Here is a 25,863-nt window from a genome sequence, read left to right on the forward strand (position 1 = left end):
GATCATTTGGCTCTGGACCTGCAACATCCCAAACTCTCCAAATCACTGAAGTTATGATCAGTTAATCATCCTTGCAAAGGAAGATTCAAGGTATAGCTTCTGTCTGGGAAGTTTTGTTCAAACTTATCTATTTGATATTTCTAAATTGTTATTATTTCACAATGCCTATGATTACTGATTGAGTTATTAATAGCTCTACCTAGAACCTAATGGACATTGTTTCCAATTATCTGATTTGTTGGCTCACAAAAGAGAATTTACTTGTTTCTATGTTATCACATTGTTACCTTTTAACAGTTTCAAAAATAATTACAAATAAATGAAAAACTATTCATGAAAAATAACAGACGCCCTTAACATATACAAGATATTTCACAAAGTAAAGTACCCTAAGTTGTCAAAAGAGACAAGCTGGGGCTGGAGAAACGGCTCAGCAGTTAAGACCATTTGCAGTCTTCCAGAGAACCAGTCTATTCCCAGCACCCACATGGAGGCTCACATCACCTGAAACTCCAGTTCCAAGGGACCCAACGCCCTCTCTGATCTCTGTGGGCACTGCACACACATGCCATATAAACAAAGACACACATGCACATACATAAAAATAACAAAGATAAATATTTTAAAATGAGGACAGAGGGGCCTGGAAAAATGGCTCAGAGGTGAGGAACACTTGCTGCTTTTGCAGAGCCAGGGTTGTGTTCCCACGCACAACCACTATCACTCCAGTCCCAGGGGCCCCAACGCCCTCCTCTGGCCTCTGCCCTCAATGCATGGTACCAATAAATGCGCAGGGAAAACATTTATAAACATAAACAATAAACATTAAAAAAAGAGGAAACCCCGACTTTGAACCGGAGTCTGTTTGAAGCAGACAGGAGCGCCCAAGGCACCGCAGCTTGGCTTTGTGCAGTGACTAGGGCTACAGAGGGGACGAGGCGTGGACTGTTACTGCTTGCTGGTGCATTCATTAATAAGTTCACTCTTGTCAGAGATCACGAAAAGCCGCTGTCATGGCAGGAAAACATGAATAGGGAACTGGGAAACCGGGAGAAAGAGAAGGAACTGACGGGACAATGCAGCTGGCCGGTGGAGGCGGGAGAAAGACCCCCGTGTGGGAGGGGCCTGCGAGCGAGCGGAAGGGGCGGGACGGACGGAGGCAGCCACGCGCGAGCGGAAGGGGCGGGTACGCGCCGCGGGTCTTTGTGGCTGCTGTGCGCCTCCGAGGCTGCTCCCGCACGGGTGCCAGGTCGGAGCAGAGGCGGTGGCCCGTCCCGTCGAGGCCCTCGACCGCCGCTTTCCGCGGGACAGCCCGGTGGTGCCCCTAAGGCCCGCGCTGACGCTGTGCTGTAACCCGGAAGCGAAAAGCAGGGTGAGAGCCGCGGGCTGCCGAGGAAGCCAGGTTTGTGGCGGGTGTTTGCTTAGCCTGGACGGCGATCGGCGGTGTCTTCGGCGCCTGGGGTCCCTGCCCACGGAACCGAGGTGCAGTGAGAGAGCCCCGGGCTACCGGGCGCGGCAGACAGTGAGGGGCGAAGGGAGTTTCAGGCTGAGTTTATGGGTGGCCCGTGCTCCGTTACCCACAGGGAACGGCAGTGGTGTGACTTAGGATACTTGTCAGGGGTTGGGTTCTCTGTTAGGCATGGGGCTGGGTTGATGTGTAAGCTGGGACACAGGACGGTGCGCTCGCCGCCTCCGTCCGGGTGGGGAGGGGGCTCAGGGCCGGGTTTTAACAATTAAAGGACATACAGGTCTCTGCATATGCCCGGTCCAAACACCATGTCCCCAAATCTAGAACGTGGTTACTACCATATTTTGATTGAATTTAGAATACTCAGCTTTTGAGAACTTAAATTGACTTTTTGCATCCATAATAGCATGTTTTTTTTAACCCAAGCCAAGTATTTTACAGTTACTGAATTTCTCACTAAATTCATTCATAAGCCAAACCTTTCCATAATACTAGTTCAAAACAAAGCCCACACACAGTAAGTGCCTCCTATTCGCTGAAAACTTAAAACGGCAAGTGTACAGCAATATTTATTTAAACAAACTCATGTTTGGTGCAAATTTTTAAATGTTTCTACCTTAAACGTAGACCAACACTACGTGCTATAAAAAACAATAAAAAGAAAATTAAGCTAGCATTATATTCTGCCAAACGCTGGGCATATTGTTACATGCCTTTAGTCATAGCACTGCAGAGACAGGAGGATCTGTGAGTTCAAGACCACCCCAATGTACATAGCAGGTTCCAGGACTACATAGACCCTGTCTCAAAAAAGGGGGGAAATTTTTCCCAAGTATTATTATGCATGTATTTATTAAAATTTTCTGTGGCTGGGGATGTAGCCCTGTGATAGAATGCTGTCTCGCATGACAAAGGGCCTGAGTTCAAGTCCCAGCACTGTCAAAGGGGGGGACAAGGATGCGGCTTAGTAGCAAAGTGTTTGTCTGCTATTCATAAGACTGTGAGTTCATTCCCAGCACTGAAAAAAGTTCTGTTCTGCTTTATATATGGAGTAAAGTATTTAATCAGGACTGAAACATGACTGAAAAGGAAGTAATCTCACAATGTAATTCATATTAATATTGCATTCTTACACTTCTAAGCATTTTTTTCTGTAATTAGGAGTTCTACACAGTAGTGGTATGATCTTAATTCTTTGTCGAGTTATTTAGTTTAAGCCTGTTTCCTTTCAATATTACAAGTTTTTAGAGATTTTTCTTTCTATGCTATTAAGTTAATAGTGTTTTCATATCTTGTAGGATCCTCCCCCAAGCACAAAGCTCAGTTATACTAAGGTTTCTATAAGCTATTTCAGCCCAGAATGGCTATGGAATCCGGAGCAATTTCAACTTTAAAACCTCAGAATCATCAAGAAGAAGAATTAATACTAGTAAAAATAGAAGATAGCTTTTCTTGGAGTCAGAACTGTAAACAGAATGGAAGCACCCAATCTTGCCAAGAATTGTTTCGCCAGCAGTTCAGGAAGTTTTGCTATCATGAAACACCCGGGCCCCGAGAGGCACTATGCCGACTCCAGGAACTCTGCCATCAGTGGCTGATGCCAGAGCTGCACACGAAGGAGCAGATCCTCGAGCTGCTGGTGCTGGAGCAGTTCCTGAGCATCTTACCTGAGGAGCTGAGGGGATGGGTCCAACAGCACGGCCCAGAAAGTGCTGAGGAAGCTGTGAGTCTGCTGGAGGATCTGGAGAAAGAGTTCGATGATCCAGGGCAGCAGGTGGGAACAGAGATACGATGCTTTGTTGGGGTGGGGGGATATACAACCTCCATTCTGTAGTATCTTATCTGGTTAAAATGTCTCTCAGGAACCACAACCTTAATATAACAATAGCACATAACTAGTTCTATCACCAATCCCTTCATCTGTGACAGTGACCTCATTAACCTGTTTGAGGTTTTTACTAATCATATTTTACTGGTTTCAGGTCCCAGATAGTCCACAAGGACCATCAGTGTCATGGAAAGATATGACATATCTCAGAGAATCCCAGGATTCAACAAGCATCCAAGTCCGGCCTTTGAAGACACAGCTAAAATCCTGGAAACCTTGCCCTTCCTCTAAAAGTGGTAAGAATAGAAAATCCTTAGATTTATGTAAGTGAGGTCTCTGGTTTTGAAAATGCAGACTTGCATTTATAAACTTGTTGCATGTGAATATCACTTGTATTAATCAAAACCAGAAGTGCTCACTTCAGCAGCTGTGACCCTCATGAATTGCAGTCATCTTCCTTGTATGACCCTGTCATTGATTTACTTAATTGTTTTATAACTTTGAAGACTGCTAAAAATGTCAAATACTGTGGTAGATCAGTTTCTATCTTCAGGTAACTTTGAGGTCTTCGTGAGTGGTTCCCACAGAGAAGAGCAGATGCAGCCTAGTGCAGCAAATGATGGAATGCACGTAGGCACTGTGTGGGTACTGTGGCAGCACATAAAGTGACTCCACACCTAATGTGAGATTCAAGGAGGGCTGGAGAGTTGGCTGCTCTTGCAGGGGACATGGATTCATGGCAGCTTACAACCATCTGTAACTCCAGATCCGACACCCTTTACTGACCCCTCTGGCACCGTATGTACACTTGGTACATAACATACATACCAGCAAAACACCCATACACATAAAATAATAAATCTTTTAAAAAATTAAATATTCAAGGAATACTTTCTGGAGGAAGAAACATCTAAGCTGTAATTTGAACTAGAGTAAAGAAATCCAGGTAAATAGGTAATTAAAGCCATCAAAGTGAGAATACAAACCATTATGGAAATTATAAGTACTTTAATTTGATTGGAGAATTAATAAGGGAAGGTATAATGAAAGACACTCTGAAGGAGAAAATGAGGCACAGTTGTTACAGTCTTTATGTCACACTGGTCCAGATCCTACGTGTAAAGGGGTGCAGCTGAAGGGTAGTGGATAAAGAAGCATAGTTTATGCTCAGCTGTGGAGTATAGAAATGATTTGAGAAAGGCAAGACTAGAAGCTTATTAGACACTTGGCATCCAAGAGGCTATAGTGAATGAGGAAACCTATGCTACTCTGAGGCATAGAGAAGATTAAAGCTGAATCGTATTCCTCAGCATTGAAAGTGCATTACAGTAGATGAGCATCATTAAAAGCCAATCATGAATGAGAATAATCTGAATGTGATAAAGTTTCAGTCTTGGATGACTTGGTTAATAATGGTACTGTTTGTAAAAAAAAAAAAAAAAAAAACTGATGTATTTGATATGGTATGTTTGGGTATAAATATAAGCAAAATTTCAATATGACAGTCTCCAGGTAAAATTGAAGATCTGAGAAGACATAAGCTTAAGTGCAAGTACTAATTGAAATCTAGGGTAAAGTTTCAATAGTAAAGCTACAGAAAACCCAGGGTAGACTCTGAAGGAGTGTAGTTTTTAAGTCACTAGCCCTGAAATCTAAAACAATAGGGAGAGAAGGAAGGCACTCACATTTCTACTTCCAGCCTTTAGATGTCTGTAGGGTTGCCCTTGGTTTGAGGCCAGCCTGCTCTGGAGAGTGAAACCCTATCTTAAGAAGAAAAATAGAACAATGGGAGGTATGGCTCTCAGTATCGTGCTACAAAAAGACTAAGATCCAGAAGTACCCATTCAATTTATCCAGTTATAAAAGTGGTGACCTTGACAAGAGTACTGCCTAGGAGCAGTAGAGCTCAAGAGAAAGGCAGACTAGAAAGGCGGGGTGGGAATGATTCTAGACAAACTGTTTCAGGAAATCTTACTGTAGATGTGAGGCTGCCCAACAGATACATAGGCAGAGAGCTTGGTTTTTGAGGAGGGCGGGAGTGACTTGCGCTTAAGCTGGTAAGGGGATTGTGTTAGGTTCTTTTGGGTTTCTATGGTAAGATATCCTGGCTAAAGCAACTTAAGGGGAAAATGGTTTGTTTTACCTCATTACAGATTATATTGCATTGTTGAAGGACAGTTAAGACAGCAAGAACTTGAAGCAGCTAGTTACATCCACAGTAAAGAGCAGAGGAAGGACGAAAACATGCGTGCCTGCTACTATACTCTTTCTCCCCTCTTACACAGTCCAGGACCCATATCCAGAATTGATATAGTCCACATGTGCTGGGCCTTTTCACATCAATTAACATAAGACAGTTTCCCCTCTCCCAGACACGCCCACAAGCCAACCTGATCCAGACAGCCTCACTGAGACATTCTTCCCAGGTGACCCAAGATTGTGTTGGGTTGACAATTAAAAACTAATCATTACAGGAAGTCAATTTAGAAAGAGACTGAAAATAGTAGAAAAGTAATGAACAACTGTCCAGCTGATGTCTTAACAGAAAGAAAAGGTGAAAGTTAAAGGAAGATGTCGGCTTTAGCAATGGGAAAGAAAAGATCCTAGGGGACAGTGACATCTTTCTAAGTGGACCCTTAGAAGGCTCTATTTTCCCTTACATAAAAAGTAACTTAAGTTAGCCATAGTGAGATGACATATGATCCCAACGACTTGGAAAGTTGGGTAGGAAGAATCCTTTGAGACCAGAAGTATCAGGCTAACCTGCGGAACACAGAAGGACTTGAGAGTAGCTGAAGCAATGTAAATTCTGGAGTTTTACTAATTTTATTTTGTTTTGTTTTGCTTTTACCATGTCAGATTCTAAGAATAATGAAACAACAGCAAAAGAGGACATTTCAGAAGAAAAATCACCGGAACTTTCTTGGGATCCTTCATTTAGAGGTGTTAGTGAGCACAAAAGCAATTTAGAGTGGCAGCAAAGAAGTTCCCCTCTCCATAGGGGTAGTTTTAGTCAAGTGATCTTCACACACAAATCCTTAGCAAAGAGAGACCATGATGAATCTCAAAGATGCTTAATTCTAAGTACCAACTCTGTAACGTGTCAGAAAGTGTCTCCAGAAGAGAGACCTTACAGATGTGATGTATGTGGGCACAGCTTTAAACAGCATTTCTCTCTGACACAGCATCAGAGAATCCATACTGGAGAAAAGCCCTATAAATGCAACCAGTGTGGGAAGGCCTTTAGTTTGAGGTCATATCTCATTATTCATCAGAAAATCCATAGTGGTGAAAAAGCATATGAATGTAATGAATGTGGAAAAGCCTTCAATCAGAGCTCAGCCCTCACTAGACATCGGAAAATTCATACAGGTGAGAAAGCTTGTAAATGTAATGAGTGCGGCAAAGCATTCAGTCAAAGCTCTTATCTAATTATACATCAGAGAATTCACACTGGTGAGAAACCCTATGAGTGTAATGAGTGTGGGAAAACCTTCAGCCAGAGCTCAAAGCTTATTAGACACCAGCGAATTCATACAGGAGAGAGACCCTACGAGTGCAATGAATGTGGAAAAGCTTTCAAACAGAGCTCAGAGCTGATCACCCATCAGAGGATACACAGCGGAGAGAAACCCTATGAATGTAGGGAGTGTGGAAAAGCCTTCAGTCTGAACTCAAACCTCATCAGACACCAGAGAATTCACAGTGGAGAGGAACCCTATCAGTGTAATGACTGTGGCAAGACCTTCAAAAGGAGCTCAGCCCTTGTTCAGCACCAGAGAATCCATTCTGGGGATGAAGCTTATATATGTAATGAATGTGGGAAGGCTTTTAGGCACAGATCAGTGTTGATGCGCCATCAGAGAGTCCACGCTGTTAAGTAACTTAATACAATGATTTATAAATAGTATATTTTTCTCTATATTAGCCAGAACGTTGACTTTGGAGCAGGATTCCACAAAGATAGTTTTAAAAAAACAAACGGTCTTTAGTCAGTCTAACTTGCTGTGTGTAGCACTTCCCGATGCCACTGCGAATTTTCTTTGAGACTTCCTGTGATTGACCAGAGCAAGATAAAGGACCATTCCTTTGAGCTTTGCTCTTAACATTAGGAATACTCAGGAAAATAAAAAAAAAGTAATGTAATATTGAGACCTCATTTTCTATGAGAACATCATGGGAAAAGGCTTCATCCTGTCTGTCACTACATCTGATTGTCTGTATCAGATAATGTGGATGGCATGAGAGACTGCTTAAGAAATCCAAAAGTTTTTTACTCAACAGTAGCCAGTCAACAAGAAAGTGAGCAGTTTCATTGATGATTTGTTGATCCCAAGACAGGCCCAAAATAAACTGAGCTTGAGAAGAAAAAGATACAAATTAGTTTAGACAACCTGAGGGCCCTGTCCATTCCCCACCCATGTGCTGGGTATTGAACTTAGGGCCTCACATGCTAGGCAAGTGGTCAGTTCTGTTATTTTTTTATACCTGCTTTGTGCCAGTGACTAGAAATAAAATGAAAAAACATATTTCTACAGTTTAATGGCCATTACCAGTCAGGTAATGACACTTTAGTATGGTCACTCTATTACAGCTTTTGGGGGTGGAGTTCGGTTTTCTCTGTGTAGCCTTGGCTGTCCTGGAACTCACTCCGTAGACCATGCTGACTGGCCTTGAACTCAGAAATCTGCCTGCCACTGCCACTGCACACCAAGTGCTAGGAGTAAAAGGAGTAAAGGCGTGTGCCACCACTGCCCTGCACCTTCCCCATTTCCCTCTTGTGAAGAACTCTGGATAAAGGATATTGAAATGGCATGAAAAATGAGTTAACTAGGAAGGAAGGAAGGCCAGGTTACAATGAAAGAGATTGTTTTGTTTATCACCAGGAACAAAATATGGAACATTACCTATTGAATTCAAGATTGGCATCCTTTCTGTGAGATAGGATTCCAGCCAGACTCTCAAGCACTGCATATGAGCCTATGAAGTTTCTATTAATAAATTAGTAAAAACTTAGAGTCCTTGGTCAGTGTGGCCTAATGGTAAGGGCTAATCAGTAGTTTCCCAGAACAACCTGAGACAATGTTTAAACTTCTACAGAGAGTGGGAGGAGTCCAATATATAAGAGAACAGCCTAGAGCAGACTCTTTGGGTTCTTTAGACAATATTGGAGTTGCTGTATTAAAAGATGCCATAGCAGCTGTTTGCAATGCTGCCATTTCTCCACCTGAGCACAATCTGCCTTGTGCAGGTGCTTAGAAATTCTCCTTCTGGGTCTTTGGCTTTTTCTCTAGTTACCCTGCACATACTTTGTCTTATGTCAGCAATATTTAGCAGTATCCTGAACATTTTAAGGGCAATGTTAGAGCAGTGAAGACGCTGATTTTGTTGGGCCTTGTCCTCTTCTGAGGAGCCCTGCAGGAAGAGTATCCTATTGCTGGTGCACGGTGCATCGTGGAAAGCTGATCAACTCCTGTCATCCCTGCGGTCTCAACAGTGAGACAAAAGGCATACATGGTCGGTTTAAGCTACATGATGGGACCATCTCAAAAACACTGGGTAGAAAAAGTCAATTCAAAGACATAGTTTGGAGGAATAATATACCTTAACAAAAATCAAATCTATGTAGAAGCAGAAAAATAATTTTTACAAGGATACAAAAGTAATGCTGTCTTGAACATTTATAGGTGAGTATGTACTAACCAATAAAAATAACAAACTAAATGCCTGATGTAGATGTTCAGTAGATAATATTAAAAAAGGGAAATACCCTAGAGCTCTTACATAAGATCAGAAGGAAATGTAATGGGTATTTGTCAAGGGTTTTGCGTATGTTAGTCATTAGTACAAATCATATTGTACACATAGGAAATGGAGGTTATCATAGCTAAAAGGTCCAGAGTTTTAGCTCAGAACTACAATTTTATATGCACTTTATACGATCCATGAAAAAGTCCCACTAACATTTAAATCACAGATGTGCTAGTGAACAATACACATATGTCCAGTCATAGAAGTTACAGTCATGTTGGAATAGGAGTGAAGGTGGTATTTATTGAACATATTAGGACTCTTGCTGCTAATGAGCTGTGAATACATTACCTCTGGCAATCAGTACCAAAACCCTTCAGCACTGCATTGGACTTTGACATTCTACCCAGAAACATACTTAAGGAACCATGAATATGCAGCCTTACAAGCTGTTAAAACATGTTAAAACATTCATGATATATTAAATACACATTATATACAACATGAACCTATGTAAAACATTACGCATTAAAAATAACAGACATACAATGTCAAGATGGTTACTTCTGGGCGGTGAAGTTACAGGTAATGTGCTATTTTTGTATTTAAAGTTTTACTGCAAAATCTAGCACTGCTTATAGAGGGAGGAGCAAGAGAATATAGTTCAGCTGTAAAGCATAAATTTACCATGTTTAAGGCCCCAGGCTTAATCCCTAGATCCCTAGCCCTAGGCAGAGCAGGTAGTGAACAAAAGCCCAAAATAGTGAAAATAAGTACTTGCCTTCTAAGACATCCCTGTCTCATGTTTTAATTAACTCTGATCTTTCATTGTTGACCAAATCAGTGCAGAGATACTTTCATAATATTCAAATTCTAAATTCCTGTGCAAGTTAACTTTCATGCATGAAGATTTATGGCTCAGAGAAGCAAGTGGTAAGTATTTCAGAGCTCCTGTCATTAGTGCTTCCCCATGAGTTCAGCAGGCATAAACAAGTGAGCTCATCTGTGTTCTCATGTTGGAGGAGCTGAAGATGACCTTACAGTCAGTGTCAGTCTTTATGAAACGGAGTGGACACCCACAGCAGCTGAAAGGAAAACAGCCAGTGCCCCTCTCTCCGCTCTGCTCTTCCTCTTGCTCCAGGGACAGTCTGTAAAGCAGTGCTTGCCTCACATGGAACCTACCTTCCTCCCTCATGCCACAGCCTGCAACTAGATCTGAGAGGACAGAGTTTCCAAGTCATTTGACAGTGACCTAATAACCTACTTCTGTTTGTGAACCGCTGAAGAGGAAGTCACACCTCGGCCATAAGCTTCATATGAAACCGTCTCAAAATTACCCAAAACATGGGTCTAGAGAGATGGCTTAGAGCAGGAACTGCTTTTGTAGGAGACCAGAGTTCCATGCCCAGCACCCACACTGGGTGGTTTACCTCCTGTAACTCCACTCCAAGGGGATCCAGTGCCCGTTTCTGGCCTCTGGGCATTTGCATTCACATGCACATAATTTGATGTCATACCAAAGGTCTTTCTCAGCATTTGGCACTGCTGAGGGAGGCTATCTTGGTGGATTTAGTAATGTATGAATTTAAAAGGGTCTTGATTTTTCACTCCAGTACTCCAGCAACTCAAAAGTCTAGCTATCTCAGCTTCGTGCTGTTCCACTTAATTCAGGAACTAGAAATTAAGTGTGCTACTTCCCTTTTGTCTACACTCCTTCCTACCCTCCAGCCTAACTCCACTCATACTGTGTTTTTACCTGAATGATTTAAAAGCAAAATTTTAAAATTTCAGTTTTATTACAATACATTCCATTACATGCTGATACTAAGCAACTGGAGTGCATATTGAACATAAAAATATTATAAAATTAGACTAGAGATGTTTACCAAAAATATTAGAATTACAGAAAAACAGGAAGTAGTTCAAAAATTAATTTTGCTATGGGTAACACAATTATGGATGAGTTATATTTCTCAATGCTCACAATTAGAAAAAGGGTTAAATGATACTTAAAACATTGACTCATTCACTTGTCACCTATAGGAAAGGCAATTCACTGCCCATTTGAATTATCCCTTCAAGTCAGATCTTACATAATTGCACATCCTTTGGAGTGAGAACCATATCCGTTTTTATCTCCTCTACTCACAATAGCTATTACCAAGTCTTCCAAAATGGTGCATTTTCCTAAGTAAGAATTACCATCAGCAATCGTGGGTTAATTAAAACTGCCAAATTAAAGTTTTGAAGAGTCTGAGAGATTGACTCAATATGTACTTCCCTCAAGTGGCTTATCATCTGCAAGCATAATGCTGAGACTCCAGACTCCAGTGTCCCTCAGCTTCCAGGGTATGCTGTTTCCTTGGTATACACGTCTGACTTTACGTTAGAAACACTAGTTACCACGCTAACTGAATACTTCCAGATCATAAAAGTCTTGTGATCTGAAACAGGCTATCCAACTCAGGCTACTACAAATAGCAAAAGAAATGAACCTGGCTTCTGAACTGGAATCAAAGAAAATTCCAGCAGGAATTGAAGAAACAGGAATGTCTCCAGATCCTCTCTTCTCATCATTCCATGTATGTATTATATAAACTCTGCCTCTGTTCTGCCATTAGCTTGGCTAACTTCTGTATTTTAGGTCTCAAATGAGATATCACACCCAAGGAAATATTTAGTTAATTTGTAAATCAGGTAAAGCATCTCTGAATATCTTCCAACAGAACCCTATATCTGGCAGTTATTGCCACACTCTTACCAGAATTACTTGATTAATAAATTTGTATATTCCATTAGCCCTAAATTTTGAGGGGGCAGTGATCAAGTCTGTTCTCCCAATGGTTAGGCCCAGGAGGTACCAATAAGGAAGTAGACTACATCAGGAAGCTCAGGGTTGAAAGAACTGGCAATGGGGCAGACAGCTTCCATTCCTCAGATATTAAACTGATCCAGGACATGACATTTCATAGCCTCAATTCAACATTTCAGACTTCAGTAACTTAAAAAATGCACTCCTTCCAGACAAAAACACTTTGGCAGGACAGTGATCTTTGCATTTTATAAGGAGATCTTGCAGGATCCATGGTCATGGACTCATATGAAGGTGCTCAATGACAGTTCTATCTGTAGTGGGGAATGGATGAAGAACATACTGGTGAGAGTCCTCACTCAGAAGTGGGTCAGTCTCTTTACCAGTCTTTGTAGACAAGGTTCAGATAAAACTCTTCCAATATGTAAGCTGTTTGTGTGAGTCTCTTAAGAGAACTGAACTATCATGGAAAGAAAAAGTCTTGCTGTCAGGAAACTTCTAATTTTTGTGGAATCTCCCCTTCAAAGTGAATTCCTTGAATTTCACAATTACACAACTCTTACCCACAGAGCTGAACTCTGGTGTGTGCTCTCTGATGCTGCATAAGGCCTGACCTATGCCTAAATATTTTCCTACATTCATAGCATTCATAAGGTTTTTCCCCAGAGTGGGTTCTCTGGTGTTGGGTGAGGGCTGAGCTTTGATTAAAGGATTTTTCACATTCATTACATTCATAAGGTTTCTCACCAGTATGGATTCTTTCGTGTTCCCTAAGAACAGAACTTCTCCTAAAAGCCTTACCACATTCAGTACATGCATAGCCTTTGTCTCCACTGTGAATCTTCTTATGCTGAATAAGAGTGGAGCTCTGGCTGAAGGCTTTCCCACATTCTTCACAACCATAAGGTTTCTCTCCAGTATGAATCCTCCTATGCCTAATGAGCCCTGAGCTGCCCCTGAAAGCTTTCCCACAGTCACAACATTTATAGGGTTTTTCACCACTGTGAATTCTCTGATGTCTAACAAGATCTGTTCTGAAACCAAAGGCTTTTCCACATTCTTTACATGCATAAGGTCTCTCCCCAGTATGACTTCTTTGATGTCTAATCAGCTTTGACCTATGGCAAAAAGCTTTCCCACAATCCAAACACTCATAGAGCAGTTTCCCTGTGTGAGTTCGGGACTGTGCAGTACCGTGTAAGTTCAGACTGAGAATTCCTTCACCTTCATTACACTTGAAGGTATTCTGTTCTGTGGGGGGTTTCTTGTTAAAGCTTGCCAGACTGAAACAGCTTTCCTGGGAAGAAAGTGGACTCATTTTGTTGCTTGCATCATCACTTCCTCTTTGCTTATAGTTGTCCAGACATCCCATAGTTTCTTCAACTGTCTGTACTGGTGAAGATTCCCTAGGAAGTCTTCCTGGAGCTGCCATGGCCACTGATGTAACACATTCAATAATTTCTTGCTTTGCTGTTAGTACTTTGTCAGTCACCATCTTGCTATCTAAAAATGTGAATAGGGTGTGTCATTCTTTTATGTTAAAAATGCTATAGGAGGAAGAATAAATAAACCAAAGGAAAAGGGTAAGTGCTGGTTCTCAAGAGATGGCTTGGTGATTTTTTCTTCGAGACAGGGTTTCTCTGTGTAACAGTCCTAGCTGTCCTAGAACTAACTCTGTAGACCAGGCTGGCCTTGAACTCACAAAATCCTGGCTGGTTTGGTGATTTAAGAGGGCATACTCTTGCAGAGGACCCTGGTTCAGTTCCCAGCACCCACCTGGTGGTTCATAACCATCTCTAACTCCAGTTCCAGGAGATACAGCACCCTCTTCTGGCCTCTGTGGGGACCAGGCATGCAGGTAGTGCATATGCAAACATGCAGGCAAACACTCATACGTTTAAAAAAAAAAAATACCAGGGCTGGACATACAGTAGCCCAGTGACTTTAGAGTGCTTGCAAACACAAGGCTCTGGGTTTAATCTCCAGGATTGGGGAAGGGATACAAGTGGAAAAATGAGAATTCCCTATACAGAACTTGAGAGTAAAATGGACAAAGACATTGACAATTGAACAAGAAAACAATACTTAGAGGTGACAAACAGTAATACCAGTCATAAACCAGAAAGGGAAGAGATGATTCTAGGTTAGATAACATGAAAAAGGAGAAGAGGTTATACAGAATCAGGAATAAGATGTCTTAAGAGTTGTAGATCAGCAGTACATCTAACAAAGTAGGAGAGCATGTGATACTATAAAATGTTTGGGGGATAGATAAGTATTGGACACAGGGAGGTGGGCGGAGAATAGTAGGCAAGATAGCATTTGCAAATTCTGGCAGGTTCCAAATAGAGCAAATCAATATAAACAGTAGAAAAAGACAAAGCATTTAGGAAGAAATACAGTTATAGTAACACTTAGTCAAAGTGGTGCTTATTTTAATGGAAAAAAGGCTATGTGGTGGCACACACCTTAAATCCCAGTGCTCAGGAGACAAAGACAAATAGATCTTTGAGTCTGAGGCCAGCCTCGTTTACATACTGAGTTCCAGGCCAGCCAGAGTTATATACTGAGACCCTATCTCAAAAAAATACATAAATAAAATGCCCAACAAAGCACTAGTATATAATAAAGACATAAAAATAGTGCACTCATTGGGCATAGTGGTGCACGCCTTTAGTCCCAGTAATCAAGAAGCAGAGACGGGTGGATTTCTGTGAGTTTCAGGCCATTCTGGTTGGTTGACACAGAATGTAGCCAGAGCTACTTAGTGAGACCCTGTCTTGAAAACAATAAAAATAAGTATTATATTAAGTGAAATGATATGACCAGAGAAAGTTTGCATAAATCAGAAAAACAATTTTTCCCCTGTTCCCAAAAAGACAGCAGGCACAATGGATAAGGAACACAGTAACCTCATGTCCAAAAAGTACAGTCATATCCTAAGGTACTAAGAGCTAGAACTTCAACCAATGATACAATAAAGGAAATCAGAATCTGTCAAGACCGTAATAAAACTAAGGAGAGGACCAAGTGTGGCACACACCTTTTAATTCCAACACTCAGGAGGCAGAGGCACAGGCCTTGTCTACAGGTTGAGTATCAGGTTCAGGACAGTCAAGGCCAAGACAGCGATGGAAAGGGAGGTGGGGGAGAGATAGATATATCTGTCCTAAAAGATTTAGACATTGTTAGGGTTTGCATGCTGTTTGTTCTCTAAGGCTTCTCTGTTGGAGTAGTATAGTGATGTAGCAATTGATGGAGCCTTAAGAGGGCAGACCTACTAGGATATTCCAATCAACTGTAATGCTCTCAAAAAGGATTAAGATGTTTCTCATGGAAACTGAGAACTGGTTAGTTCTTGCAAGGACTGTTCTAAAAACCTGAACCTAACCTTGAGTTGGTGTCTCTGCTGTCGCTTTTATGTGATCACATGTTTGTCTGTACTCTCATAACCAACATCATGATGTGATATTACAGAAAGGACGAGCCAATGAAGGTAAAACAGCCCTAAATCTCCAGATGTATGAACAAATAAACCGTTTTTCTTTATAATGTTAACTGCTTCAGGTATCTCATTATACTGATTAAAAATGAATACAGATGCCGGGCTAAGTTGATACACATCTTTAATCCCAGCACTTGGGAGGCAGAGGCAGGTGAATCTGAGTTTGAGGCCAGCCTATTCTACAGAGTGAGTTACAGGACAGCCAGGGCTACACAGAGAAACCACATCTCAAAAAAACAAATAAAATCTTTATCAAGCAACAACAAAAAACTAATACAGACAATTAGGTATTATTAGCTTTTAGTAGATAGTTCCCTGTAAGGCAAGATGAGAAGATCATTTTTTAAAATGCATTTGAATGTGTAAGGTTGAGTGACTGTTTCTAAAGTAACCTCAGTAGATAACTTACATGATTACTTTGGTGAACTGCCAAGGTCTAAGGTCAGGCCTTCAGGCTTCTGTCCTCTTATATCTAATTCTATCAACATACAACAGATTTACCTCCTACGGCGGACTCATACTAGCCAAGCTCTTGTAACTTTATAGTATAACTGTAAAAAGAACAATGTAAATTACATAGATTTGATTGAATAAGACATTCTCTTAATAGTTAAGCTTCATGGGACTGTGACAAGATTGCTTGGTGAAAATGAAATCAGAAGCAGATGTAACAGGCATTAGCCACCTGCGATGGCTGATGTCTATATAGATGTTGTCAATAACTTCAAAGTCCTTTTGGCTCTAATCCTTGGCATCTATGATACTTTGATTTATTGCCTCCTTATTTCAAATCTATCATTGTCCTGTCTATAATACTGGCATTATGCTAGCATGTGTGTTTTATCAGTTGAGGGAGTTAGAACAGTGGGGAAGATCTTTCTCTTCATTCCTACAGCATTTAAGACACCCAACAACAAACACTTGAATAAATTTCAAAGAAGCTGTCCACCTTGGCAGTTTCCCAGCAAATTTTATGCTAAGTCAAATTTCCTGGCAGACTTTTAGTACCCTAAAGGTGGCTTCTACTGGATCTAGCCTGCTGAGCATTTCAGAGCACATCTTTTCCTCCGTCTGTGACTGTACCTTTCTAACAAGATCAGATGTCAGCCCTAGCAGGAGCAGATGGCACACGGCACCTCTCACATATGTGTTCTTCTGAGGACTTCCCACCTTAGTCCTGTACGTTCTATAGTGTGACTTTTAGTGAGATGACATAGTGACCAATGCTCTGCTACTTTTCCTCTCGAGTCCATCTCGTTGTATAGTCCAGGCTGGCCTGGGTCACGCAGCCCTCCTCCCTCTCAGCCTTTCAAGTCGGTACTGGTATTACAGGTGTATGCCACAACATCTGGCTTGCAGCTGACAATTTTTAATATTACATTTTCCCTTTTCCAAGTTATTATGAGACAAGAATACTGTGTCACTGAGACAGTATTCTTGTCCTTCTTAGAAACTTCCTTATAAGTGTGACAAAAAATACTTTTGAAAACAGCATTAGTCTCAGAATATGGCATCAGAAAATCTTATGAAAGACTTTAATTATTAATCCAAGTTTTAAAAATTATATTGAAATTTCAGATTCTAGGCTGAGCCAACAGAAGACTATTTCAAAGTCAGCAGGATTTTCCACAATACTTAGTGACAGTACAGATGACAGTCATTAAGAAGTCTTGGCACATTTGATAGTCCTCACCTTCATCCTCAACCCTAAATGGTAGGGCTGCCTCATCTCTCTCATGGAAAACCTGAGGCTCCTGGGGTTCACTCCTGCAATGGTCCTCCAAGGACTGCAGTGGGCTACTCAGAGGCTTCTGTGTTCCCATGTGTGTCATTTCTTGGCCAAGAGCTGTGTCCTAAAATAACAAATACCAGCACTGTGACTAACGATATACAGGAGAATCACCCAACAGCGATGGACAAGGCAGAAGAGCCAGAAAACTCTTGAGATGACTAGAAAAAAAAAACAAAAAAACACTACAGACCCCATGACTTGAACTAATGGGTGAATAATTAATTTACCAAGAGACAGAAACTGGCTAAGTTCCCGAGAGCTGAGTCAGTGCTATTCATAATGGCTTCTCTAATAACCACAATAGATCAAAACCAACAACAACAACAACAACAACAAAAAAAAACCTTACCTCTTACCTGTTGTTTAGGTTCATCAAATTCTCTCTCCAGCTCCTCCAGCAGAGTGACAGCCTCCTCTCCATTTCCAGGCCTGTGCTCCTGCACCCAGGCCTGCAGCTCCATAGGCAGGATGGCCACAAACTGCTCCAGCACCAGCAGCTCCAGGATCTGCTCCTTGGAGCGCTCCTCTGGCCTCAGCCACTGCTGACAAAGCTTCTGCAGCTGGTTCAGAGCCTCCCGAGGCCCAGTGAAGTCAGAGTAGCCAAACTGTCTAAACTGCTGGCGGAAAACCTCCTGGCTCTGGGGGTTTCCCTGAAGACTGAAGTCCTGCCTCCAAACATTTTCTTCTTCAACTTTCACAAAGCTGAGTCCATTTTGTCCTTTTGGAGCAGGACAGGCCAAGGCTGTGGCCTCTCTGAACATCCTGAAAAGACTACCTAGCTGAGGCAGAGAGGAGGTGGACAGCGTTCACGTTACACAGGGAAAGCATGTGCTCAGAATGTAACTACATGTTTATGGAGGACAGCCACTTGGGTGCACACCACTGGCGGGGAGAGACTGGCCTGCAGAGCTAAGGAATGCAACTCGCTGGTTACTGTGCCTGTGTAGAAAACGGCTAAAAGGGTACTTCCATCCAAATGATAACCTATAGATTATTCAAGATTGTTTTCAGAACATGAGACAAAATTTTAGTATAGCTACAATCATGTGACCTTCCGTAATAACATTAGGGATAATAGTGCTCCTTAAGGACAATCATGTTTTTGTCCATTCTCCGAATGAGGCTTCCGAGGATCATAAGATGACCAAGGCGCACAGCTAACGAACAGCAGAGGCGGACTTTGCACGCAAAGTATTTAGCCCTGTCACAGTCTCCCAAAAGACAGGAACTCAAAATGTAGCACTGGTCATGGGCCAGGCAGCTTAGAAGAGCTATTTTATTGGATTTCAACAATGCCACTGTGCAGTAAATACCATCTCCATGTTTGACAGATGACGAAGTCAAACATCCTGAATTTGCCTGATGTTCACGTTCAATCACTAGCTGTTCTTACTCTGGAATGGGCTGCCCGGACCAGTCTTGGTTGTTCTTGCAAATTAGTAATGACGGCAAAAATGTTTGGATGGGGTCACAGGAAATGTCCGTGAATGCACAAAGAAGGGAAGATTATTCCTTACTGAAAGTCACAGCAGAAAATTCCCTTCATCATCTCACAAATACTTTAAAACAATCTACTGTGTGCTATGCAGACTGCTAAACAAGTCTCACACTAAAGTTTTCTTCCAAAGGCCTCTTAGTTCAGTGTGGAATAACAACAGGAAAACAGCATGATAAATCAGAGGAACGTAAACACAAGGAAAACACCAACGACTAAGACCAGAGAGAGGGGGCCAGAAGAGGCAGGGATTGCAGCCTGCAAGATAAATCTCAGAGGAATGTGATCTGAGTGTCACAAATGGGTGTGAGAGGACATGGCCCACTGCAGAAGCTGGCGGTGGTTAGGGCTAGCAGACCAATGGCTGTCACCTCCAGGTATAGCTCAGTTAGCCACGGAAGATGAACCCTATGACAGATCCAGTCATATCTCCAGGAATATGGCTTTAGTAAATGCCCCAGGTATTTCCATGCACCCACATTTAAAAGTCTATGCCAGACCCTGCAACACTAATGGATACTAAGAGAAAACATACCTATAGCAGAACAGCCAAACCACCCATGGTCTGAGCCAAAGCCACAGCATGGCTGGAAGGTCTGTCTCCCAGGCAGAGTGGTATGCAGAAGAGATGGGTCCACAGTCATTCAGGTGAGAGACTGTAATGGCTTGAGGAATAGGATTCAAGATACAGAAGCTGAAAAAGACTTAGAGACCTATTTGATAAAGGTTTGGAAGACAGAGGAGTCAAGACCAGGTATAGTGTCTCAAGCCTGTAATCCCAACATTTACTAGCCTGAGGCAAGAAGACTGAATTCCAGGCTACACACTGAGTTCTAACCTACTGATAATCTAAAGAAAGAGAATTCAGGTTTCTGGGCACTTCTAGTGGCTGGAAGATGATTGTGCCATATATTGAACTATTCAGTAAGAAAGTTAGGTCTGAGATACCTTCAAAGCAGCATTTCCTCTGTGCTGTGACAGATATTAACAGATGCTTCAGATATAGCCAGGGATAAAGAACATGAACACATACATATAAACCCATGGATAAATAACATGTACGTGTATACCATATAAATAAATATATACATATATACAGTGTGAGTGTATATATGTGTGTGTATATATATACACATACACACAAATATAAATACACACATATATTTTTATATATTTTAGTTTTGAGACAGGGTTTTACTATGTAGCTAGGGCTATTCTCAAAACTCACAATCCTCCTTACCTCTGCCTCTTAAACGCCTCCCAAACTCTTAAATTTTAGTATGAGAGAAATAATAACTATTTGTGTTCTTACTAAGTCAGTAAGGATTTAAGAAATTTCAGAGCTACATAGTGATACCTTGTCTCAAAAAGGGTGGAAGGACAAGATGTCACAGTAGACACTTGCCACCAAGTCTGATGACCCAAGTTTGATATCTGGAACACAAAGAGTAAGAAAAGAACCCCCGAATGTTTTCCTCTGATCTATACACACACCCCAGATAAACTCAAATGTAAGCAGAAATGTGTGTGCCATGATGTCAGATCTGTCTATGCCAGGGCTGCACGCTGATGCATGCTCTTCACTTGGTGATCGTGAGTCTTGATTCCAGTGTTTGGGATATTACTCAGTTTTTGAAATGTCATGATTTACTTTTAATTATATATATGGGTGTGTATGTATGGGTTTGTGCTCATGTGTGCAGTGCCCACAGACGCTAGAAAAGGATATCTGATTCCCTGGAGCTAGAGTTACAGAAAGTTGTCCACCAGCCAACATACATGCTAGAAACTTAACTCAAGTCCTCTGCAAGAGGAATATAAGCCCTGAGCCACCTCGTCAGCCCTCACACAATTTTACTGTAACACCTTGTCCTTCAGGTGCATGTGGCTGAGGGGCGTTTATAATCATAAAGAATATGTTATGATTATCCTCCAGGTCCTTTCCAGTGTTCCCCATAAAATCAGTCCTAGCATCTCCCTTTACTGTCTCTCTTCACATCCACACAGCCCAGGATTCCATACCCTCACTTTCTGCTAATATCCATCACTTAGTCTACAGCTTTTACCAGACCCCGAGGCCTCGTTGCCTACAGTGGCTCATTCTCATCATGAATTCTCCTGATACTCTCGAAAGGACTTTAGATGCAGCATAAGTCATAGATTTATGCCTCATAAAGTCATGGGGTAACCACCAAGCTGATTCTTGCCAGCTTAAACCTGGATTCAGGTCAGGCAGTGGTGGCGCACGCCTTTAAACCAGTACTCAGGAGGCAGAGGCAGGTGGATCTCTGTGAGTTTGAAGCCAGCCTGGTCTACAGAGAGAGTTCAAGAACAGCCAGGGCTATGCAGAGAAACCCTGTCTTGGGGAAAAGCCAAACAAAATAACAGAAAACCCTGTGTTCAGGAGACAGGAACGTCCACCTGGCTGTGTGGCCAGTAGCTGATACTTCAGCAGCCCTCTTGAACTCTTTCCTGCTGTTTTATTTCCTACTTCTGAGTCTGCCCTTCCAAATCTAGTCATCACCCTAATGGTATTCCATGTGTGAAAACCACACAACTTACCACCTGCTGGGCCCAAACTCACTCAGTCCCCACCAGCCTGTTATCCACACTGTAACCAGAGTGGTCTTTGCAAACTGAAAATATTATATTCCTCTGACCAGCTTTTGTTCACAGCAGTGTTTACTGATCAGGGTCAGCTGTCGGTTTTGACTTTTAATACCTAATGTGATATCAAGACTGTTCTTGGTATCAAGGCAGGAGAAATGGCTCAGCAGTTAAGAGCACTAACTGCTCCCCCAAAGGACCTGGGATCAAATCCAGCACCTGCAGGGCAGCTGAGAGCAGTCTGTAACTTCAGTTCCAGAGGATTCAATGTCCACTTCTGGCTTCCAAGGGCTCTGCAAACACTTAGTACACAGAACACGTACATGAATGAAAAATAAAAGAATCTAAAAGACAAAATCAAACAAACAAACAAACAAAAAGACCATTATAGGACAGACTGGTTTCCACGGTGCATCACTAACTAGCTAGCAATCGGTTCTGGCTGGCAGCCAGATATACTACTAGTAAGACTAGATATACTACTAGTAAGACTAGATATACTACTAGTAAGACTAGATATACTACTAGTAAGACTAGATATACTACTAGTAAGACTAGATATACTATTAGTAAGACTAGATATACTATTAGTAAGACTAGATATACTACTAGTAAGAATGCTACATATGTTCCCTCCATGTGCCTTGGGAGAGTTTTTAATGTCCTCATCTCACTCACTGGGGATGTGAATGGGGTGACTTCTAGCTTAGTCAGATGCACCTAAATCAGGTCCCAGTAACTACATCTGTGACACCATCTACAAAGGATCCTGAGATGTCGGTGCTGAGAACTCTGACTCTGTCAAGGAGTTGTAAGAGACAAGGTTAAAGGGAACTACATTTCCCTCAAACTACTTCACTTTTTGGGAAAAAAAAAAACCCACTTTATTGGGGTGGGGAGAGTTTGCTGGAGATGGTTCAGCACATTTACTACTCATACAGAGAACCCAGGTTCAGTTCCCAGTACCCACACAGGAGCTCATAATCACTTTAACTCCAGTTCCAGGGACTCACCTACACATGGTATACATAATGCACACAGATACACACAATACAAACACTTTAATGGGACCACTGGTCTTATCCATGACTATACAACAATCTATATTGTTCTGGCTCACCACTGTGAGCCAAAAAAAAATCACTCAACCCAAAAATAACATGAAACTATACACCACAAATACATATATAACTGAACATACATATGTGTGTGTGCACGCGCATGTCTGTATGTGTACGCGCTCACGTGAATGTCAGCATGATCAAAAAAGAATTTCAAAGAAGCATTGGTCAACACTGTCAGGTACCTATACAAACTGGAAAACATTTCCAGAGCATTTGGCAGATTGCAGGTAAGTGATTTAGCTCACAAAAGCACCAATGTTGGAGTCAGACAATCATACTCTGTCTAGTAATCATGGTGAGATTTTACTCAGCAGCTGACCTTTTCTGAGATTCCATTCCCTCTCCTGGAAAGAGCAAGGTGCTATAGGAGCTCAGGCTGCTGGTATGTTAAACACACGTTATTTCGATGCTTTCACACAAATAGTCCCCCTCAGAGCTACCCAGTTCCCACAACTCAGTGTGAGCATCCTTTCGCTGGGAACCAACAGACCCAGAATCCCCTCATCCCAAGGTCTCACGAAGGCTCTCACCCTCAGGACCACTTTCCTAACCACTTCAAGGTCAGCAGCAAACAAGCATGAAAATCTCCATCTCTCAGGGTGCACTGAAGTGACTCAAACAAGCAAACAGCAGCTTCTGCTCCTCCGCCACTGCCATGGTAAGCCAAGATTCTTACCATTTCCCCTTGCTTTTCCTGCCTGCTGACTGGGGGCTTTCCTGTCAGGGCAGGGCCCATCTCCGAGGACTGTAGGAACAAATCTAGCCTTTCCAACTCAGTCACCTCCTGCTCTCTTGTCTCACCACACCTGAACAACAATAAAACCACATTTTAAAACTGGCCTGAAAAAAAGATACTCAAGGCAAGAGGCAAATCCCATTCCACAAGGAATGAGTTGCAAAATAGGCCTCACTGGGAAATCTACCAAAAGGACATCCATAAAATCAAGCCCAGGTTCTTGATTCTCCCATCCTCTCACAGAGGGCAAGTCTAGAGAGGCACTGCAGTGTTTCAGGGCCATACCCCCACTTCTTAGCATACAAACTGGGGAAGCAAGCTTGTCCACGAGGATATAAAGTAACCATTCTGATCAGAAAACCTGGATTGTCACCCAGGAAATGGCAAAGGGGGTGGGAGGCACTGAGCTTGGGTGCAAGCCCTGCCTGGAAGGCAAATCCAGGCTCCCAACTAGCCATCAGTCTAACCAAGAGGAAACCCCCAGAACCCTTCTGGGCAATCCTCTCCTGGCAGGGAAGGCTGTTACTAACTATTAAGGCATCTGTCCTGAAAGTAACATGTCAGAATGTTCCTGCTTGATCATTTAATACTTAACAACACACTGGGCCTTTGTAGTAGATCCCAGCTTTATCAGCCCATTTTAAATGTCTCAACACACTTTGTCTCCACAGCATGCTATAGTGTCAGTTCAACTGTGCTAAGAGAAACAGTATATCCATGCTGCCCCACCAATGGGGCTTGGGAGGTAATCCGGACTGCTCTTTTGTTGAGTTTGCTTTTGTTGAGTTTGGTTTTTGTTGTTGTTTTGTTTTTGAGTTTGAACTGGCCTTTAACAATGTGGTCCCCCTGCCTCCACCACAGGCGAGCTGGGATTCTAGGCCTGCCTCTGGTGTCCACCCTCTTGATGAGCCTCTGCTGAATGCTGCTCACATCAGCATTACTAAGTCAGGGTGCTCACCAGAGGGCCTGGCTTTCACACATTTGTTGATATTTATTGTGTGCAGACACTATATTAGGGGTTGGACGGTTATCAGGACATTACCCTGCCTTACAGAACTCAACAGCGGGGGGAGGGGGAGCGGCATGTGCTAAACAGAAGTACACTTGTATCTAATAGTGAATACAATTACAGAAAGCCAGACCTGGTAGCACAGGGCTGTGAGCTCTGTGGGAGGCTGAGGCAGGACTTCGTCAAATTCAAGGTCAACCTGGGCTAGAGTGAGCTCAGGGCCAGCCTGGGCAACAAGTGAGACCCTGTCACCGATTTTAAAGTAATAACCTACAGAGAAGCTGGTGCTCTCAGAGTGTTTAATAAAGGAAAGCCAAGAGCATGACTGAGACCTGGCCCTGGAACGAGCTTTGTTCTCAGGCAAAGAGCGTGGCCCGACAAGCAAGCAGGAGGCGCCGGTAAGTGGGAGAGCAATCGGTGTAAAAGAACCGCAACTGGGAGCGCGCGGCAAGCAGAGGCGCCAGATGAGAGACGGGCGACCCGCGGACCTACGAAGAGGCCTGGCACAGCTCCATGCTCTCCCTGAGACGGGCGCGGGGCGAGGGATAAAAGGGAGGGTGTACGGGAGGATGGCGGCCCGACCAGAAGGGTCTGGAAGGCATCGAAGCCGAGGGGCTGCACCCTGGCACTCACCTCGCTCCGCAGGTAGCCCGAAACGCCCGGGGAAGCGGGGAAGCCACTAGAAGCACTCCCCCCGGAAGTGGGGACGAGAGGGTCCCTCTAGGAACCCCGGAAGACTACTATTCTGTGGCCGCCGTGCTCTTTGGGGAGTCTGCTAGGGAGGGGTATACTGGGAAAAGAGTGAGTGAATACATGATAAAAATTGCAAACAAATTTTACAGTGAACCAGTGCGAGGAAGGGAATATCAGGTTTTCAAGAAGTGTTCAATATCCATACTATCCAGTATGGACAATATTGGCCACATGAAGCTACTGATGATTAAATTATGTGTACTTTCCCCTCAAGTTGGTCTGGCCGCAAAGGACTCCCTGTTGATGACTATTCTTTCCCAAATTTATTAAGATCATTGTTTAAAGACAAAGCTTTCCTGAGAGCCAAAAAAGGTGTAACTCAAAGGTGTTGAGCCTGCTAGAATACCCAAGTTATGCAGGTTCTGAAACGCCCTTCACAAACCAGCACTCATCTTCTTTCTGGACTCTATGGTGAAAGACATACAGTCTTCCAACAAAGCTAGTCATTTATATGCACGCATGGTTTATGTTTTCTTAAAATCAAGATTACAGTCAAGCAGTGGTGGTGCATGACTTTAATCCCAGGAGGTAGAATCCGATGGATCTTGAGTTTGAGGCCAGTCTGGTCTACAAGGCGAGTTCCAGGACAGCCAGGACTGTTACACAGAGAAACCATGTCTCTGTACAAATAAATCAGCAGGGGTGGGGCGGGGGGATGACCACGATTACAAACATCAAAAGAAGAATGTTTTTGCTGTTTTCTCTGGCCCCAGTTCTGTTACCCAGTTCTGCTATTCTCTGAGCTTTGTACAGTACATAATTCTATGGTCATGACACAAGACTCTGCATGCATCTCCTCCCTTCTCCATGAATCTTCAAGCTGAGAGGGCTCAGGTTTTTGAAGACCATTCTAGATCCTGTGTGTCTGTTGTAGAGCAGTGTCTGATATAGTAATAGTTACTGAATAGTAAATTCACATAGCCCTAAAAAAGTCCAAGGCATTGTGGGCACATACCTTTAATCTCAGCACTTAGAAGGCAGAC

General features: G+C 42.6%; 2 protein-coding genes across 9 annotated transcripts; one reads left to right on the forward strand and one right to left on the reverse strand.

The window, feature by feature from the left end:
- Positions 1–1,187: 1,187 nt before the first annotated feature.
- Positions 1,188–7,825, forward strand: Znf397 (zinc finger protein 397). 3 transcript variants are annotated; one of them, XM_038329733.1, is made up of 4 exons: positions 1,188–1,482; positions 2,767–3,242; positions 3,451–3,592; positions 6,156–7,825. In XM_038329733.1, exons 2-4 carry the CDS (start codon positions 2,829–2,831, stop codon positions 7,178–7,180), a joined length of 1,581 nt encoding a protein of 526 aa, XP_038185661.1. In that variant the 5' UTR covers positions 1,188–1,482; positions 2,767–2,828; the 3' UTR covers positions 7,181–7,825. The 3 variants fall into 3 exon arrangements, with proteins under 3 accessions (XP_038185661.1, XP_038185662.1, XP_038185663.1); XM_038329734.1 differs by having other exon boundaries at positions 1,188–1,402; XM_038329735.1 differs by having other exon boundaries at positions 1,188–1,372.
- A 1,505-nt stretch (positions 7,826–9,330) lies between these two features.
- Zscan30 (zinc finger and SCAN domain containing 30) lies at positions 9,331–24,813 on the reverse strand. Of its 6 annotated transcripts, none has more exons than XM_038329739.1 (5): positions 24,761–24,805; positions 21,478–21,602; positions 17,513–17,935; positions 17,058–17,217; positions 9,331–13,362 (listed from the first exon to the last, which is right to left on the reverse strand). In XM_038329739.1, the coding sequence occupies exons 3-5, from the start codon at positions 17,915–17,917 to the stop codon at positions 12,419–12,421; spliced, it is 1,509 nt and encodes a 502-aa protein (XP_038185667.1). In that variant the 5' UTR covers positions 17,918–17,935; positions 21,478–21,602; positions 24,761–24,805; the 3' UTR covers positions 9,331–12,418. The 6 variants fall into 6 exon arrangements, with proteins under 6 accessions (XP_038185667.1, XP_038185666.1, XP_038185665.1 ...); XM_038329738.1 differs by having other exon boundaries at positions 17,513–19,316; XM_038329737.1 differs by having other exon boundaries at positions 17,513–19,364.
- Positions 24,814–25,863: the final 1,050 nt, after the last annotated feature.

The sequence above is a fragment of the Arvicola amphibius genome, chromosome 5 (assembly GCF_903992535.2).
Source record: "Arvicola amphibius chromosome 5, mArvAmp1.2, whole genome shotgun sequence".
Taxonomy (NCBI): Eukaryota; Metazoa; Chordata; class Mammalia; order Rodentia; family Cricetidae; genus Arvicola; species Arvicola amphibius.